Source organism: Chaetodon trifascialis, chromosome 10, assembly GCF_039877785.1.
Source record: "Chaetodon trifascialis isolate fChaTrf1 chromosome 10, fChaTrf1.hap1, whole genome shotgun sequence".
In the NCBI taxonomy this organism is placed as follows: Eukaryota; Metazoa; Chordata; class Actinopteri; order Chaetodontiformes; family Chaetodontidae; genus Chaetodon; species Chaetodon trifascialis.
The window spans coordinates 9,330,246-9,351,001 of record NC_092065.1 but is presented as its reverse complement, the minus strand read 5'-3'; the positions used below and the strand labels follow the sequence as shown (position 1 = coordinate 9,351,001).

General features: G+C 42.1%; 1 protein-coding gene across 1 annotated transcript; it reads left to right on the top strand.

The window, feature by feature from the left end:
* Positions 1-2,513: 2,513 nt before the first annotated feature.
* Positions 2,514-20,015, top strand: LOC139337403 (homeobox protein aristaless-like 4). Its single transcript, XM_070971948.1, has 4 exons — positions 2,514-2,853; positions 12,500-12,813; positions 18,775-18,903; positions 19,455-20,015. Exons 1-4 carry the CDS (start codon positions 2,514-2,516, stop codon positions 19,773-19,775), a joined length of 1,104 nt encoding a protein of 367 aa, XP_070828049.1. The 3' UTR covers positions 19,776-20,015.
* Positions 20,016-20,756: the final 741 nt, after the last annotated feature.

Sequence of the window (20,756 nt, the reverse complement as noted above, 5' to 3'; positions counted from 1 at the left end):
ATTTCTACACCAAATGTTTTTTAAAATTAAGAACGTTTTTTTCATTTTAATGCTGAAAAAAAAAAAGAAAATCTGAATACATTTTACAAGACCGAGAGATTATTTGTAAGTCAAAGACAACATCAATTTGCTGTTTTAGCAAACAAATAGAAAAGTGAAGTAAAGTCCTTTGAAAACAGTGCAAAATGTACAAATCCGCAGAAACTGTCATGTTTCTCCTGCCTGCTTGTTTGTGTCAATCACACATTGACAATCAAAGGAAAAAAAAAAAAGAAAAGCTTTGTGAGATCTCATTTCTGTGGAGACATGAACACAAAAATCGGCTGAAACAAACTGCAGCAATGAGCGCAAAAACACAGCCGGAATAAGATGAGAACAGGTCGAGCTTCTCCCCCAAATTAAAAGCCACAACATAAAAAATAACTAAATGACTAAACAGAAGTTGGGCTCGATGCGGTGTGCAGCCAGAGTTAAGCGCATTACGTTATATTAGAAATAGCTCTGAACAGGAGACATGTACTAATAAAGCAATGAAGAATATAGTCAAAAGTCTCGTTAACGAATACCTGCACAGCGAGAGAGGTGCCGGTGGTGAGCAAGACTACACCGACGAGACTGCACGTGCACTGGGCCCAAACCAGTAAAATGGTATTTTTAAACCTGAGCAATTTAATTTAAAAATCCTGCAAGAAACTTAATAGATGCTAAAAGATTAGTGCTTTTGGGAAGTCATTTGGATAGGATGAGTGAAAGTAAGAAGTAGAAAAAAAAAACAAAACAAAAAAAAACCTGCCAGCAATTTAAAACACAGTCTGTGATTTCCATCCTTTATTTCTAAGAAACGTAATAATCATCCTCGTGGCTGAGCTGGACTGCAGATGTGGCCGATATCATGTTCTGTAAGAGCAACAGGACAGGAGTTATGTCTCGTGCCATAATTAATGCGCTAATTGTACCGCAAAATGAGAAAGAAAGAAAGAAAGAAAGAAAGAAAGAAAGAAAGAAAGAAAGAAAGAAGGGCGGAGTGAATTTCAGTGTTCATACTGAATTAATGTGCGTTCAGGCCTGAGAACCGCAAATCCAACACTGGAGAAATATTTCGCTCCATCCTTTTAAAATAAAATTAATGAATGGCAACTTCATAATAAAAATAATAATACGAATAATAATAACAACAATAACAATAATAAAAATGATATGTTTGATGCTTAACAGTCACAAATAATTACGAAGCCTAACTATAAAAAATACTTTGTCCTAAAATTAAAACTTACTGTACCAGATTTAATATGATATATTTTCCTAATTTATGCTAATTGATGTTGTCATTACGTACAAACCCGGATAATGTTTTCAAGGGGGGAAAAAGGAGGACGTGATTTGAGGCAGTTTACCACATTTGACTACCGACAGACATAAATGCCAATGTCCTGTCCTTAAAACACGCTTTAACCGATTTTTCTAGCCAAGAAAAGGCAAACTGCTGGCGCAGCGTCGTCATAGCGCAGAACGCCAAGTGCATCATAGGCTTATTGGTTTAGAATTAATTTAATATTAACAAGTAGCCAATTTTCAAATAGCAGGGCTGAAAGTGTTTTTGCAATGATGGGCTCTAATTCCCCATCAGTATAAGTGGATATATCCGAAATGACAGCCTCTGACTCCGCACATAAGGTTATGGTCAAACGGCTAATGTTGTTTGGTTTAATATAGGTCTGTAAAACAAATGCGCAAAGTAAATATTTATGTAATATTTAAGCTTAACATCGGGGGATTTTAGGAGCTGTTATTGGACTAAATTCTTGGCTTGATCCAGTGATTTAGGATCCTCTTTCTGTATGCACGAGACAGAGGAGGAGATAGTACACGTTTGATTTTCCACAAACGCCCATTAATAACCAAGAGTGGCTCCTCTGATAGATGTAAACAACGCGTTTTTATTGCTTTAAAGTTTGATATGAGGGAAAGTCAGAGGTTACGGTCTTCAGCCATGTAACTGCAGGAATCAAAGCGGTTATATTCATCCTCTAATTACATTAATGTCATGTGTTGTGTCTCCCGCGTGTTTACCAAAAAAGCTTCCCCCCTTCTGAGCTTGACCTCCCATTTCTGGCTGCATAATAGCGCAGAGTGAAGCTCGGTGTGGGCCTGCAGCCCACTTCAGATGTGTGTGGAGCCTGAAGGTCGGAGTGCTCTGTGCATGCGTGTGCGTGCGTGTGTGTGTGTCAGATACATTGTAGGCTACTGAGGCGGCATCAGCTTGAGCAAGGCATTTCTCTTTACCCCGACAAACCTTCAGGGGGCTTTTAGCATTTGTTCAGTCTGCAGTCTCTGGAAAACATCTGATTCATTTTTTAACCAGTCCCAGATGCGGTAGTGTGAGTGTGTGCGTGCATGAGCGCGTCAGTGTGAGTTTGTCGGTGCATGAGAATTTGGGGAGAATATCGGCTGTCTATAGCGAAGGGGAGGGAAAGAAGAACCGAGTGGATTTTTTTTAATTTAACTTTTTAGGTATGAACGCAGCGTGCGTCTCATACTGCGATATGACATCGATGGATTCATATTATAGCACGTCTACTGCGCAAGGTAGGGATCACCAGGCGAACCCGTTCAGGACTTTCCCGACCACTGAAACCAAATACAGCCCCACGTTCATTCCGGGGAAAGGGCCGCCTTACGGAGAGAAGTCCCGGAGTCCTTTCCAGCCGGAGTGCCAGTCATTGGATGGCGCTGAGGAGGGCACCTTCAGCAAGTATCAGCTCTTCATGCAGCGACCGACCTGCAAAACTCCGCCCGAAGGCAGCAAGCTGCACCCGGACAGCGGACTCAACGGGACGCTCATTCCCTGCTATGGTGAGTGCGCAAAAGAGAGGCAGAGAAGTCTCACTATATGACGCAGCATATCGGCCTGGAGTTGAACTGAGATGCATGACAGGAGGGCACATTTGCAAACAATAAGAGAAACGTGTATGCTGTGTGTAATACAGCATCTGAAAGTCAGTAATCTGTTAGGGAAGAGCAGAGAGGACGAGAGGGTGAACCCACCAGGACTCCCATCAGACACCCATTTTTTTTTTTTTTTTTTTTTTTTTTTTAACTGAACGTTGATGCCTGTGTTTATAGAATAGATTCATATTAAATGTAATAACGTGGTTTCCTATCAAACTGATGTGGGAAACTGTGCGCTATGGCGAGAAAAACAAGCTGTCTGAAAATTTTACTTTTGTGTATCATAGGGAGGAGAACTTAAATCGCATACCATAAAACCCTCAAGACCTTCAGAAATTCAGAAAATAGCTGCATCGAATAGGTGCCTATACGGAGAGGCTACTGACTGACTGATTAATGGACAAATCCAACCCTGAATGAATTTGAAATATATTCACGGAAATTAGGATTTCCTGGCCCGTAAGCTTGCACGGATGAGGTGAGCTATTGAAGCATTATGGCAAATTATCTCCTTTATAAGGCGTGCGTGTGCCTATACTGAGAGGTGAAGAGGTCATTCAAAACATTTGAATGGATGCTTGGCCTTTTACGTGTTTTGACCTTGTGATTTGCACAGATCGAGAGTCACAAGTTTTCCATTCCTTCTTTCAGTTTATCATCTGATTCTCGGTGAAGCCGCAGCATCACTGCCGCTGATCTCACTCTCCCACAGCTGCAGCCTGTTATTGTCTACATACAGTAAAAAGTCTTCACCACTTACAAATGTCACGAGCTATTTCAAATTTTAAATTATGAACCACGTTGTACAAGTCAGCAGGACACGCGCGCGCACAAACGCACAGACGGCAAAATCCGTGCGTCAAAATGACAAAAGTTACATTTCAATTGGACTATTTTAAAGGCCATTTCTATCACGTGCTCCTTCATTTTTATTGCAATTGTTATTTTTAGCACAGGTGATTCTTTAAAGACAAATACCTGATGACGACTGGCGGTGCTGTTCCACAGTTATAGAGTATATTCTTGTATTTAATGGAGTCGCTCCAGTTCCGGGCCCAGATTTCACAAGTTGTAGATTACAACACAACAGTCAGTGGCCACTTTAAATATTTAGAGACTGCTTGGACGTCCTGACAAATAAAATCCATTTTAAAAGAAAGCTTTACAGCTTCACAGAGTCTTCCGACTATTCGTTGCACTACACATGTACCATTGAGCGAAAACATCCATTTTACTGTCCCTTTTATGAGACGCGCGCGTTTAAAATAAAAAGAGAAAAGCGTCTCAATGAGCAGAAGAAATGGGCTCAACCTATTCTGTGTGACAGTGGGGTCACAAGAACGGGCCGATAGGCTTAAAACGTATCAATTATGCTTACAATTAGCTTTGCATAATATATGCATATGATATTTGTATAATATGTTATAGACTAGTTTAAAAACTACATTACAAAAGCTTTATTTTGGTGAGTTATCAACGCATAGACTCGCCGGCGCCTATATGTTTCAGATCCAGATGTTTATCATGATGCGGATGTTACAGAAGAAAACATCTGCTGTGATCATGACTGAAATTTGATGTGGATCGAAACTTGTGCAGTGATCCAACCTTTAAACAGGCCAGCAGCCGACGTTTTACTCGGCCTGTCACGCTTGAAAATAGATCAGTGGGGAAATGCAGGTCAGAAAACAGAGACTTAACACTGGATAATTTAAAAACACTAAGTGCATGATTGTAGTATGTCAGTAAATGTAAGTATTAGGTGTAACAAATAAAATCCAACTGCCCTAATTCTGCTCAGTGGGACCAATTATAACTAAGCCTGCTTTATAACACATTTCTTTGCAGTAGCCAGAACTAAACTTTGCCAAAATACATCCATAAAGTGCAAAGTAATCTGTTTTCCTGAGAAACAACTGAAGTCACTCTTTATTCTAAGCTGCACTGTCACTTTTTCTCGAGGTTGAGAGCAAAGCCTCCAAACAGATTTGAGCGCCCCTCTACTGAAGTGAATTGATTTGGCAAGTGCATTGACAGAACCATTTAAACACCATCATTAAATGCAACGTGCCTCCCTTGAGGAGAGCCCTGCGATGTTATTATTGAAAATGTTGCAGCCAGATGAAGGCATCGTGGCTCTGGGGAGGATAATCTGGGGTCTTGCCAAAGCCTCAGGCGTCAACAGGCTTGTGCTCTTATGTGTGGTCCTCAATGGGAGATATATTGCTCAATGCTGATGCTTTATCTCCATCAAAAGTCATCTCATACCCGAAGGGAGTTTTCTGTGTGGCAACCTCAGCTCCAACTGTAATACTGTTTACATGGCAACCCAACATTTAGCATCTGTCATTCTGAGGATGTTACATGCGAAACAGTGTTTGGCTGCACCAAAACACACACAAAAAAGCAGAAAAACATTGTAGATGTATGATAAAAATTACTCAAATAGTAATATTTAGATTTAATAGCACATGAAGATTAGAGAAGCGAACGATAAGATGAGGATTTACTGAATTAATGGGAAACATTTTTGGCTGCATATTATTCACACCTCATTTTCACACTTTTAATTCAGCACACTTCCAAATGTTTTGTCAAATTATTTCTTTACATTTTATTCATCCTCATGCCACTGAGTATGATTTAGCTGCAATAAAAAAAGCGTAAAAATTATTTTTTTTATGGTTTAATGTCTCTAATCACTGAATGGGGGTTTTGCAAGGTTTATGCTGTGATGCATGGACGAAAAATCACATTTAGTCCCAACCAGATTTTTAAAAGATGTTCATTAAAACTACAACAGTGTCCCTGGAACAGTGACTGAACATGTGCACAGTAGTGGCTCAGGCTGGCGGGTTCTTTTCCTTGAGTGCACGTTAATCAGCGAGACTGTCCCACAGCGAGGACAAGGATGGAGCCGTCTACCTGCTCACATGGCGATGAATGAAATAAAACCCCCAGAGCTGATCTAGAGCTGAGGAATGCAGGTCAGCACTGCAGGAGAGGTCCACATTAATCTAAGGCAGATGTGCATTACTGGCTCCTATAGTTATTATTCATACTCCCAAAACATCAGATCTCCAAAGCTACAGAGAGTCCCTGAAATGACAGAAGTGGGACGGGTTTACATAACCCCGTCTCAACAATACCTTGTACAAATAAGCAATGAGTCAGATATGGACATTGAGATTGGGTAATGATTTGAGAGCGTTTCTGGGAAAGCCGCATCACGTGTGCGGGTGACTTTTACATGCACATATTTCACTTAACTATGGCTCTGTGATGCATTATGTATTTTTTGCTTCATAATTTTAATTCGCAGTCTTTATCCTTGATACAAATTGATTGCTGCAATAGAGAGACCGCAAAGTTTTGTAGACACTAACTTATGATGAAAATGTTATCAAACTTTCTCTATAAAATCTGAGAGAATGAAAGTGGAGCCAAGGCTAAATCTGAAAAGCAAAAATCATTGTGTTTATAGGCCTGTGGTCGATACTGAGGTTGAGTTCTGCATTGCGCTGTAGTGTTTGTGTGAACACTGGTACTCACTAAAGGCCATTTGTGCCTCACCCTCTTTGCCTTTTCATAAAATAACAGTTTAGAACAAATTGCACATTTATAAGATACAGCTTTGTCAATCTTTGTACATTCAGACAACCCCTTGTCCCTTCAGCGGGAGATCGAAGCATCCTGTGATATGTAAAACATTTTTCCTGGGCGTACGAAAACCAAAACAAGACCCCAGAAAAGTCCTGGCAACGTTTTAAAAGCATCCTGTCAAAATATAGCACTCTAAGTACATGTTAAAAGGCTCGGGGAAGTGATGTCACAGGATATGCATGTGCTGATGACTAACACATTGTGCCGACGTTAACAATAAGCAAATGTCAGATATGTCAGACACCTGTGATCGTGCCGGCATGTGTCTGCAAACCAGAATAAATTTGAATATATAATGAGAATGCTTGACAGGATGGATTACTGACTCGTTAAAATGTAATGGCCTATATAAATGTGTGTCTCAGAAGCACAAAAAGCAGCAATCTGCCTGCCATTGACTTAAAAGACAAATCGTTGGACTCTGAGCGTTGTGTTTGATGAGTGTGATGAAAGGATCCCCTTCTCCCCACTCAAAATTCGTTTTTTTCAGCTCGTATGTGTTCCTGCATATCTGTTGTGCCGCTAACACAGCTTGCTTTGGCCTTTACTTGCAGCCACCTCCCTTGCAGGGGGGAAAGAAACTCCCCATCGCCTACCTGAGACCAGCAAGCAGGCCAGATTAAAGGAAAGATTTGGAAACTTTAAACAGCTGGTGCACATTTTGACCTGGGCTCTGAGCTGCCGCTGTGTCTTTACTTCCTCCATTCTTATCAATGGACAATCAGCTTCTTGAATAAGGCAAACATTTGGCCTTGCAGTACTATAGCATGGTCAAAAAGGGATAGAGGCTTATTGCCTGACAAGCCACAATATGCAAATTCAAGAAAGCCAACTGTGACAGACTAATGATGGAAACTACTGGGCAAAGCACAAGTATGATGATCACTTTTGGGTCTACGATTAACAGCTCTTTTTTCTCTTTCTCAGCTTGCTTTCAGCAGAGAGACACAGCTCATTTTGCTGGGTTGATATATTTTTTTAATATAAAAGCGAGGGGTGGAAAGTAATCCAAATCGTCATCGAGTGACGTTGCCTGTGCCACAAACGTTTTTTATGCTGCTCTATGGTTGCAATGAGGCAAAAACACAGTGTAAAAATGCGATGACAGTATTTTGTGATAGAGAAATGAGTTCTGGACCATTAAACGAGGGACAGGCTAACAGATGATTGATTACATCGTTTAGAAACACATCTAATTTCAGTTCCTCTCTCTTTAATTCCTTGTCATTTGATGCTCTTCTTTTTACTCCATATTTATCACCAAACTCAAACTCACTTGTATCAATGATGATACGAAACACAAGCGGAGCATTAAAAGGATTAGCGAACAAATCTTTTTCAGCTGGACTCTGAGAGGTTATTGCATTGGACTGTTTCTCTGCACTGATATATGACAACATTAGGTGGAACATGTACTTTTATTTTTGCCACATGCATTTTACTACAGATACTTCAAAGCTCTCCTTTTAAAATGACAGGTTTTACGAAAATACTTTTTTTTATCATCTTTAGTAGAAATCTTCCTCCGCTATTAACTGCCTCCCTCCTCAACAAAAACCCCATAAAATCCCAAACAATTTTTTTTTCTCTTTGATACGAGACAGTGACAGCCACAACCCAAAGCATTATGACAGTAGTGAGGTCATGATCGTGTCAATTTATCAGGAGCTGAGGCTGAGCAGAGAGATTTTTTTTGGTTTCCCAGGGAATCTGCATTCCTGCATGAGCCGCTGGCATAGATCTCTCCTCAGGAACATCTGGGAGCCTCCCTTCCACTGAGGAAACAACAGTCAACATCAGGTCTTAAGACTGTGCTGCAGGAAAAATAATGTAGCCCAAAGCATGTCTGCGAACCAGCAATGAATGTAAAATTAATAGTCACCAAAGCCAATGGAATATTCGACTTCATTTGGTCCACATAAGGTGTGATAAGTGGAGAGCCATTGTGGCAGATTGCTGTCAGCTTTGAGTGTTCTGAGAGAACAACTTAGAGCACTCTGTTTAAAAGCATTCCCTTCTCTATTTAGTGTTTGGTCATTAACCCTTCCCCAGGTTACTAATTTATAGTGTTTCTTTTATTTGGCTTCACTTGACCCTCCCCATCCCATTCCATAAAAACTGAGAGGGTGCCCTGTTGCTTTACAACCAGTTAAATTACACTTTGATGTTTTCTCTCTGTTTTCAGCAGTGATTAAATTGCTGACCCTAGTAAACATCTGACCTCGGCTAACTGAAGAGGTCTGCAGCTTGTCACAGAGCAACTCTGGCAAATTGCAGGATCAGCCGGTGATATTTGGTGCATTTATATGGATATACGTTGATGAATGCTGAAATGAGGGCAACAGCCAAAAACACATTCCTCCAAATGCCAAAAAAACTAGAGCGCAGTGGAATCTTGGCTCTCAAAGGAAAGCAGTGCGTGATGTCTGTGTTCTCCAGAACAGCGTGCAGAAAAGACAGATCAGCATGCGGGAACACTGAGAGACGTTCGTGGCAAAGACTGTGTGTGGTTAGCGTGACGAGAAAAGAGATGAGTTTGGAGCACTACAAAGAGAAAGATGTTGACTAGCATAGATTCTAGTGTAAATTGTGGTGATATAAGTCTGTGGATGGCTGAGAACTGTAAAGGAAATGTTAGCTGGTTAGCTTAACTTAACACAGTCTGGATACAGGGGGAAACAGCTAGCCTAGCTCTGTCCAGCTCTGCCAGGAGCTCTAAAGCTTACTAATTACCACGTATTTAACCTGTACAAACAATGAAATGTAACTAAACCAAGTGCCATTTTACTGGAGGTTACATGCCAAACTATTTCTACATCATGACCAGTAACTATCTGGAGTTTCTGCTGGTTGTCTGGTGACTGATTCTGGTCCAGAAACAGTTATCCTCTATAAAATTGGAATTGTCATCATTGTACTTTATTGATTTCTATCTTGCACAGAACAAACAAACTATTTTTTTTTTTTTTTTTTTTTTTTACCTTTGGACAGATCCAGGCTAGCAATTTCCCCATTTTCACTAATCTTCATACTAAGCTAAGCTTCAAATTTGCCATACACACATAAGAGTAGTATTAATCTTCTCATTTAACTCTGGGTAAGGAGGCAAATGAGTGTATTTCCTAAAATATTCTTCCTTTAAATGTCCAGTGTGTAGGATTTACATCTAGTGGTGAGGTTGCAGATTGCAAGCAACTGAACTGAATACCTGCCACCTCACCCTCCCTTTTCAAGCTCGTAGGAGAAGTTACGATGGCCTTCACTTGAAACTTAAAAAGTGAGAGTCGCTTTTTAGAGCCAGTGTTTGGTTTGTCCATTCTGGGCTACTGTCGAAACATGGTGGTGCAACATAGCAGACTCTGTGGAAGAGGACCCACTCCCTCTGTATATATACAGAGATCATTCTACGCCAACAAAAACAATGATTCTTATTTTCAGGCTATACACTAATGAACACATAATTATGAATATCATGTGACATTTCTGCCCACTGATCCCCCTAAACAACACTCTGGACCTCTAAGGCAGAAACGTTGTAATTGGTGCAGATTCCAGTGTAAATATTGTTGATATAGGTCTGTATAAGACTGAGAACATTAAACATTTCCACCCACTATCCCTGCATCATCCCATCCCCTCATCTGTGCGCCCAGCTGCACCCTTTGCTGTACAGGATATATGCCTTGCTCAGGGGCATAATTGCATTTTCTCTCACAGATGCAAATACCAAGCAGGAACCTGGAGTTGACCCGTCTTCCTTCATAACATTGCAGCCATGCTCTTGCCCAGGGGTAGAATGAAAATATTGCACAGTGCTTTAGCATTAGAGGCCAGCGCAGGGGCTGGTGATGTCAGAACATCTGCCTGCGTGGAGACTGTAAGAGGGTCTGACAGGTGGGCCACAGCGATATGAGGTCATGAACTCCAGCTGGGTGAGCTGTGTTGTTCCATTAGTGTCTCTGTCGGGGCAAATCTGAGCCAGAGAGCAGGGGAGGGCTGCTCCAGTATCGAGAGGATGACTATTGACATCTCACTGTGGGACACACTCGCCAAAGGCGTACTAATCCATGAAAACAAACATGCATGTTGCAGACAGCCACCGCCTAGCTTCATCACTCTAAAACTATTCAGTCATCTTACTAACCACTAAAACGCTTGGCTCAGAGAGTCACCAGTGCCACAAGGTGTCAACTCTCTTTCCCTCATTGCTCTGGGTTTCTGAGAAAGACAGGAGTCCATTACTGACATTACTCATGGCAAAAATGCAAAGTGACAGAGTAAAATGCGCACACATAAGCACATAACTATTAGGTTAATCATCCTAAACTTGATCCAGCTTAATGACAAATGTTGTTGGACTAAAGTAATGGTGGTGTTGCACAAGACGTACGAGTGTGTTTATGTCGAGGAGACCATTATGAGCTGCTCTGAGACCAATACAGTTAAGACAGGGCGCTCCCCGTGCCCATTCGTAGGAAAGGCAAACAGAAAGGCTGACAGAGTACGCTGTTCCTGCTGGCCTGCAACCAGAGCCCTTCAGCTTATTTATTCACACAGCTGTTTGTTTATTGAAGGAGAAGGGACAGCTTTCTTCATCTCCTAAAAGCGAACAAAAAAAGCTAGCAAGCGCTGACAGGAACAGAGCGAGATCTGTCACAAAGTGGACGCTCTCGAAATTGAAGGTGACAAACACAATGTTGTTTATATTTCAGGGGCAAGGCCGCAGGGGTAAGCGTGGTCGCCCCAGTACACAAGGCCCACCATACACGGCTCGAGATGGAGCGGGACTTTGCGTGGCTCGGGTTTCGGGTGGCGTGATTGAGAGATGTGAGGGAGACTGCTTCAAGGGTTGTGTCACAGGTCACGCCAATGTGTAGTGACATACCTTTCAAACAGAGAACGACGTTTCTTCTCTGCAACTTGTAGCTGCACACAGATGAGGCCTTTGAACCTTAAAATAAAACATTACAGAGGTGATGTAAGCTTAAAGTAAATGTCATTCCGTGTGGATGTTTTAACGTGATGATGAGCAGACACGCTTGCTGAGTGGATGTGAGGCACCACGGTTTCATTCAGCCACATTTTAAAGAAAGTATTGCGCTGCTGAGTATTCTAATTATAGAGTAGCAACAATAATTTTAGGAGAGTTATTGACAACATGTGGCGTTCTTTTTTCAGCTCTAAAATGGTCAGAGAGTTGGTTGCAATAGCTTGTTTGAAAATAATATTATTACAGTCAGAATATGATTTGTATTATATATAAAGCCACACTTAAGTAAATTGTGAAGGTTTCTTTGATTTTTCATGCTTCAGATGAAAATCGGAAGAACGGCACACTTTAACCGAAACCAAAATTGCTCAAATGTTTTTCATTAGAACCACAGTGTAACATCTAAACTTTAAAATCTGCAGTATTTTTTTACGAGGTTTTTGAGCCGTACTGTCAATCCACATCACAGAATTAAAAGGGGATTTGTGTTGTACTTGCTGACGGGTGCATAAGAGACACTTAAAAAAAAAAAAAAAAAAAAAAAGGTCAAAACTCATGCAGGAGAGGCAGAAATGTCCTGATTTATTTCTAGCAAAGGTCAAGCTCCAAAAACCCCAGACCCTACGTTTCCCACAATGCAAAGGGAGAGCATCTTTCATGGACACAACTTCTTTCAAACTCCTCAGTGTGTAATGCAGCCTTTCTGTTAGAAATTTGAAGTCTCAAGTCAAAGCTGAGACATTTTTCAATTTTGCTCCCTTCAGAGCCACAGAAGAAATTAGCACTAGCAGTTTAAGTAGTAGTAGTTGTTGTAAGTAAAGTACAAGCAGGTAAACTTAGTAAACTGCTGATATTAACTGTCCATTCTTTTGCCTCTTTTTAATCTCCCATTTGCAGGAAAAGACAACAGCGGCCTGACAGAGTCTGAGTTGCCTCAGAGTGTCGACCCTGCTGGGATGGAGAGCAGCTACCTGAACCTAAAGGCACCTGGTGAGAAGGGGCCCAGCGAGCGGCCGGGCTCGGACCTGTCCAGCCCTCTGGACAAAAGCGAGGCTGAGAGCAACAAAGGCAAGAAGAGACGCAATCGCACCACATTCACCAGCTACCAGCTGGAGGAGCTGGAGAAGGTTTTCCAGAAGACACACTACCCAGATGTTTACGCCCGCGAGCAGCTGGCACTGAGGACAGACCTGACGGAGGCTCGTGTGCAGGTGAGGACAGGGTGATAACGCATGAAAAACTCCTTTCTGCAGTGATGCGCTAACAAGTTCTCCAAATGAAAGAAAAAAATATGTTATTTGTCTACGCTTGACAGATGTTTTCTGATCAGCAGGATGATATCGTTTGTCTGTCTTCCAAAACATTACAGGTCACTGTTGAAAAAAAATATCAGGTTTATGATATGACAAAGCTATGGTTAAGGCTCAAAAACAACTTGGCTAGGTTTAGGGAAACAAAGTTTGAGTTAAAATGAATGTTTTATTAAAGTAAGGGGAGCGTCGACATCATGGTTAGAAACGACCGGAAGCAAACAGAGGTCTCTCGTGTTGAAGCCTGATGTTTAGTTGGCCCATTCCACTCTCCTCATGCAGACTTTGTCACTATAACTATAACTATAACTATAACTATAACTATAACTATAACTATAACTATAACTATAACGTCACCTGACCCTCTGCCAAAACTACCTACAGCCTCTAGAGGGCTTTGCCACTTGAATGTAAAGATATGTCATTTTGAGGAACTGGTTGAAATGATGGACGCTGTCCTTCTTGAGAGCAAAGTCTCCATGAGCTGTGCTGTATGACTGCAGTTGTCCATGTTTGCACGATAATAAAAACTCAGAGAACTGACGGAGAGGGCTGGGATAGTTAAGACTGGCATGTTGACAAAGATTGTTCGGAAGGGCAGACAGCAAGGCCCATTGTTCTCCGTCTCTCTTTCTGCCTGCCAGTTTTAGATCAGAGTGGGATGGGTGGGACTAAGGGAATACTCTGCTCTTAGCTCTTACATGCTGCAGGCTCTGCAAAGAGGTCAGAGGCCAAGGGTTTCTCCCCAGCACTACCACGTTCAAACTACTCTACGGCACAAATCTGGAGGCAGGGAGGGAAAACACATGGAAAAAAAAGAAAAGCCATCAAAGCTATTTGGCAAGGATATAAAAAACACTTTGAGATGCCAGGTTCAATTTCCACGCGTGATCCAAGACATAGTCAGGGACAGAGAACCTGGCCTGGTCCTTGTGGTGGTACAGTAAAATAAGTACATTCATGTTAGGTTCACACAGACCCGTCTATTCCCCAGATGAATATAATTAACTTCCTCATCTGACAGGCACACAGCAGACTCTGTTGAGTCGCTGTGAGGTTTGACCCATACTTCTAAAATCAGACCCTAAATATGCACGCAATCAAGACTAAACCCTACAATTTCAAGTGAAGGTCCATCAAGACAAAGTCCAGGGATATCCAATTGTTGAATACCGAGGGGTACTCGAAGCTTGGCAAGCGATCGGAGAATCCTTTTCATCTCCGAAACAACAGCCATTGAAATCCCAGAGTGCAGATGTTTTCTGCCAAGATGCCAGTGTCAAGGTCCTACAGTTTCATCCTCAGTTTGATGATGAATGTCTTCATAAAGTCGGCCTGCAGTTTTCCATAATCACATCTGTGACTTCTGCTGCCATTAGTTTATTTAGTACAATTAGCTCTCAACCTCAGACTTGAACTTCACCGCACTGCCTACTTTTTATGGAGGAGGAGGCTGTGTGTGAGTGACTGCTGAGGCAGTCTATCAATCGCCCTGGTCCTGGATGACAGAGATGAGGTGAGACGGCTGGACTTCAAAGCTGCTTTTGGAGTTGTGCACTCTGCCCTCCCTCTCTCCCTCTTCCTCTCTCTCTGCCTGCTGGCTCTGGAGCATAAATAAAGCTCTTTAATGGCTCTGTAAGCTGCCTTTTGCTGTCAACGTCTTTAGCAATTACTGTATCGCCGCCAAGCACTTAGAGCTCTGAGCCACCTTCCTTGCAGATGTCCGCTAGATAAAGTAAGAATAAGTGTTTGCAGTTGGTAAATATCATCCTTTTGTGCCTCATATGTGTAACAGGTGGTCATTACAAGAAAAAATGAAAATTCTTTATGTTAACTGAAATTCCGCTTGTGCGAAAACACCACTGGCTTTCCTTTCTAATGGACTTTAAGTTTAGAAAGTTTGGGAATAAGAGACACGGAGCAGCAAAGGACACATCTGACTTCATACTGTTCTCCGAATGATCTCCCTGCCAAACTATTTGGCTTGGGTCTCATTTCTACTGCCGTTCAAAGGCAAAGCTACGTAGAGCGAGCCCTCTGTGAAACATGACACACTCAGCACCCAGAAACCAAGACAAGGGGCATATATGTGCTCAGACATTGTTTGCTTGTTTATAAAAGGTTCCAAAAAGTGTGTGAGAGCATCCAGGTTGAAAGAACACATTGCTTTGTGGTCGACTTTGAATTCTGTATATACCGTATGTAAATGTGTGCGTTTTCTGTGAGCATCCTGTGTGTGTGTGTGTATGTGTATGCTTGGTCCGCCGCTCTCGTCTGCACGCCTCCGAGAGGTCAGCGGGGTTAGCTGCGGAAAGCCAAGGGCTTAGGCGTCAGGAAATTAAACATGAAATGAAAACAAGCTCCAGTTTGAACATTCTCCCATCTCACTTTCCAATATCCCCACTTCCCCTCGCTGACTTTAAAGGGAGGAGGGAGGAGAGAGGGGTCGGCGGTTGGGGGGGAGGGGCTGGAGTGGGAGAGAAGAGGCCGAGCTTCAACAGCGAGGTGGGAGTACGACAAAGAGATTAAGAGTGGAGGAGTAAAGCTGAGTTATCGCGATCCCTCACAATTAAGATGACAGCTCGGTAACTGATAAAACTTTAGATTTTAAAAGGACCGTGGAGCTTTGAAATAGTCGTACAACATTAACCTCACCTACATTAACCTTAGCCCCAGTTTGCGCCTCTCATGTATTAGGCAAAAAACAAATGCACCGCCATCTCTCAAAAACAACGAAACTTTCCAGAAACTAAATTTCCAAATATGCGAGCGAGCTTTACGCTTATCAGTCCAATCAGGACCTTTAGTGTTGAGGATTATATTTGGAAAACTGTGATGTTATGAGCTCACATAATCAAAGAAGAACCAACGGAAAGACATGACAAACCTTTCACAATAATAAACCCCAAATCCTCAGGGGGGACATAGACTCCGAGTCCACCTCCAAACATATGATTTAATTCAAAGGGCAACAACCCCTCACCTTGACACTGGAGTTCAGCCACAACCTCAGATATCAGCTTACCACTTTTCAAGGGTGAGCTAGCCTCTAATCTCGCCAGCTGACCTGAGGAATGTCGGAGTCAGACGACATTTCTTTACGTCAGCTTCATGCAAGGAACACAGGCCATACGTGGTCCTCTCTTTTAAAAATGAACCAGCTAGTTGTTTTATCCAGTCAGAAAAACAATGGGTCTGTGTGCATGTCGGGGTTCTTATAGAGGGTCTTATGTCATGATAAAAGTCCCCTCCAGTTCCATGAGAAAAACTCACCATAGGATAATATATCACACACACTCTTTTGTAAAAGACATATCTTTGTGTGACGTTGCTCATGTTTGTCACTAAACTCTATTGTGTTTAGGTTGACGGAGAGAAATGGTGAGAGAGAGAGAGACATGAGGGGGGATTTGAGGAGGTTGACTGAGGGGAAATTGCATGTCAGGGACTGTGGAAACCACAAGCTGATTGGGCTGGGAATCAACCCGCAATCCAAGTTCAAACCCCTGTGTCGAAGCAGGATCGAGCTCTCTTTTCTCTTTGAAGACGTTTCCCTTTCCCTCTTGGGAGGACAAGATTCAGACAATCAACAAATAGATACAGATAAACATGTGGAGACTCCCAGTACCCCCCCTTTGCTTGTTCATTCTCTTGCATGTAGATGTGAGAAAGTTTTGTAGAAAAAATTTGCAAAAGTTACGGTTGATTATATCAGGGAACAGCAGAGACGCATGCTTAGGAAAGGAGGAAATGTGGAGAAATAAAAGAGGTGGCTACCACTGCATTACACTGTATGAAATTAATGTAATAAGGCTTAAAACGGCTAGAATTTCACTAATATCAGTAATGTCTTAAATTGTGTTATTTGGTTATATTAAATTTGTCAATTCTATTCAATTGAATTAATTTTCATTAAGGCAGATATTGCTTTTAATTTGACTGATGATTCATGCAAAACATGCTTGGATTGCAACTAGCTATCATTCTCATTATCGATTATTCTGGAGGTCATTTTCTTAACTAATGAAATTATTGTTTGTTCTATGAAACATCATAAAAAAAAAAGAAAAAAAACGAAGAAAAAAACCCATTCACAAGTTCTGATGACCCAAGCTGATACCGTCAAATGCCTCGATTTGCCTGAGGAACAGTCCACAACCCAAATATATTCAGTTAAATATGATGAAATGAGGATAAGCAGCGAATTCTCAATTAAATGTTTGGTATTTTCATGTAAAAACTGATTAATATTTAACCAATCATAAAGTAATGTAACACCTCAAGCAGAACTGAAACAAAAGACGTGACTTGTGCCAAGGAATGTATATTAGCTGGTCACATGTCTGAAATCAATATCCAGTCTGTTTAATATGGCCAACAACGTCACTGTTGCTTATTTTCATCTACACTAGTCAAGCCAAGACAATCTCCATTATATAGCTCAAAGTCACAACACGGCAAATTTGCCTCAAAAACTTTAGCATGGAAAAACAGAGGAAGAAATCTCAGAAAGAGCAACCTCCTCCTGGATAGACGGACAGGACATACAACAGATCATTGTGTGCGCAGTAGACATAAACAGATTACTACATTACAAAGCACTGACAGTTAATACCAAGACCGCAGTACAACCCCAAAACCAAGAAAGGTTGCAACGCTGTGTAAAACATCAATAAAACAGAATGTGATAACTTGCTAATTCTTTCTGGACATATACTCGATTGAAAACAGTACAAAGACAATATATTTAATGTTTTACTTCCGCAGCGTCATTTACTTTAGGAAATATCTGCTTATTCTGAATTTGATGCTGCAACATGTTTCAAACAAGTTGGGACAGGAGCAACTCGAGACTGGGAAAGCTGTGAAATGCCCCAAAAACACCTGTTTGGATCATTCCACAGGTAAACAGTTTCATCACTAACAGGTGATCGTCTCATGATTGGGTTTGAAAGGGGCATCCTGGAAAGGCTCAGACGTTCACAAGCGAGGATGGAGAGAGGTTCACCGCTTTGTAAAACTGTTGTCGGTGAACACAGTTTGAGTCCCAAATTTCAGGGTTGTAGAAATATTTCAGTGAACTTCTTTCAGGTGACAGATTTGCTGCTTGTAATGTGCTTTCTTCCACACCATTCGTTCACCCTTCAGTCCTATTTTTCTCCAAAGACTTCAGCTTGAGCTACAGAGAAGCGGTCTAAGTAGCCTGCACTGGGTCTGTCAGCAAGTACTGAAAGTACATCGTTCTGCAAAGCAGCACGTCTATCAATCTCACAAGAGAAATTATCCAGAAGAACCTACTTCATATACTTCGTACACATTATTAATAAAGGCTGAAGAAAAGCATATTCTTGGTCAAAAGTTGAACTTTTGTTTCATGGACTGTACTGAGGGATTCTCCACTGTATCCCACTGTGCTGACATGTGGGGGAGAGCACACCTTTCTCAGAGTGATTTATGAATGGCTACGGGCCCAGATGTGGATCTGTCGACGCTGGCAGCCTGAAGGGAGGCAGACGCCTGTGTATCAAAGGGAGGAGCTGAAAGGTGCAGCACCAGGGGAGACTCACCATTTTCACATCAATAGCTCCGTGTGGACGGCACTTTAAAGACACGTCAAGTAAGAAAACCTGGGTCTGGACTTTCATGTGCAGCAGAATTTATTTGCCTCACTATCTTCATTTTATGTGGTTCAGTTTCTTATTTTGTCTCGCTGAGCAGAGGGGATCGCCTCGCTCTCTGGAAAAAATGTGCTTGGGCTTGCACGTGATATGAGAGTGGTTTTCAAACTTATATTAAGGTCCTGTGTGGTAGTGGCGGGTCTGTATTTTAAGGTGTCTTGATGATGTATTGTTTTCTTTTCAGGTGTGGTTCCAAAATCGCAGAGCCAAGTGGAGGAAGAGGGAGCGCTTTGGCCAGATGCAACAGGTCCGGACACACTTCTCTACTGCTTACGAGCTGCCTCTACTGACTCGACCCGAGAACTATGCACAGGTAAAGGAAAAGCAGTGGTTGTCCACTCATTAAATATTACGATGAACAGGTACTCATTATCTGAGATATCAGCTCATAAATGGTTATGAGGGGTGGAAATTATTAAGTAAGACGTATGGTTTGTTAATGAACCTGCAATAACTGATATTTTTGGCCACTTGGGAGCAGCAGAAACAAGTTGTGAACACAGCATTGTCACATCAGCTGCTTTTAAGTTGATACAGAGAATGTGTTCGCAAACATTTGCTTATTTTCACATACGGCAGCGTCAAGCAGGAACATTATCGTTCATTTGGAGTTGGTTTAATGTCCCCTTGATGAATGCAAGTCTAGTATTCACTCTTTTAGCTCTGATTTCATCTCTACCAACGTGTGGGGGAAATATCTGGCTCTTTAGCTGCTAAATGCTCCATTATGCTTTGTAGGTTCATCAGTACGAGCAACCCCTTTCACACTGACACATTGTTTTGAAATTGACATTTGATACACTGATATTACAAAAATATCTACCTTAGCCGCTTTGACTGATAATCCCTGCTCTTCTCCTCCAGATCCAGAACCCTACGTGGATCGGGAGCAGCAGTGGAGCATCTCCTGTGCCGGGTTGCGTTGTACCTTGTGACTCCGTCCCCTCCTGCATGCCGCCTCACCCTCATGGTCCTGGAGGCGTTACTGACTTCCTGGGCGTGCCCAGTCCAGGGAGCAGCCACATGGGACAGACACATATGGGCAGCCTTTTTGGAGGTCCTGGGATGGGCGGCGGAATCAATGGCTATGATCTCAATGTTGATCCAGACCGCAAGTCCTCCAGCATAGCTGCGCTGCGTATGAAGGCCAAGGAACACAGTGCAGCCATCTCTTGGGCTACATGATGTCCTAGCCCGGTTCCACCCTGCCCCCATATGGCCCACTTCGCTGGAGCAGCCATCAGCGAGCGCTGCGGGGGAGGAGGGAGTTTTTCTGAGAGCACTAATGATAACACAGTTCAAATGAACAGGGAGAGACTGTGGAGATAACAGAGGCCAATACAACGGCCAATGCAACCAAGATAACAACTGTGACTGTGACAATCAGCAGATGCTGAAAGTGAGACAAATACGGAGGTGCGACGTAGAAGAAGATGTCACTTAGAAGTTGTGTTCATTCTTGATTCCTTGATCTCTCAGGTCTCATTGAACTATGGGTTTTAGTCCCCAATAAACTCGGTATCATTCATGTTAGTGATTGGTTTCAGTAAAATAAGCAATATAATAAATATGTTTTCTAAAATATTTTCACAGAATTCAGGAATTCAGTGCCAAACCCAGCTATGTTATACGAATGTTCACGTTATTTACTTCCTTTATCTTGTTTTTTATGCCACCCATCCTGCCCCATTTGTTTTGTTTGTGTTACTTTAGACTTGACTTTAGACTAGACTTTGAGCTCAAGTACAAATCTGAACAGTCAGTATTTGAATTTTAAAAGCCATGAAGAAAACAAAGGCACTCGGTGAGCGCAATATCTGATACAGACCAAGTGCTCGGAGTTTCTTTTCTGTCACGTGTCATTGCAAACTGTCCTTTTAAGCAAACGATAATTGGCTCTGAGAGAAAACATTAATTTTGTCCAGGCCTCTGGTGGGCGGGTTATGTCCCTGAAAAGGACGACAGAGGTTGAATTCAATAAGTCCACATTTAATTGAGCGAGAGCAGACGTGGCCTGTGCCAATTTAGTGTGGGAGCAGAGCAGCCATCGGATTGGCAGCAATTTCAAACCAAAGTGTCATTTCCTCCCCCAGGGCTGCCTCCACGGGTTCTCCTGCTAGGCTCAGGCCTCAGGTTACAGGAAACACCGTCTCCACCAGCAGACGA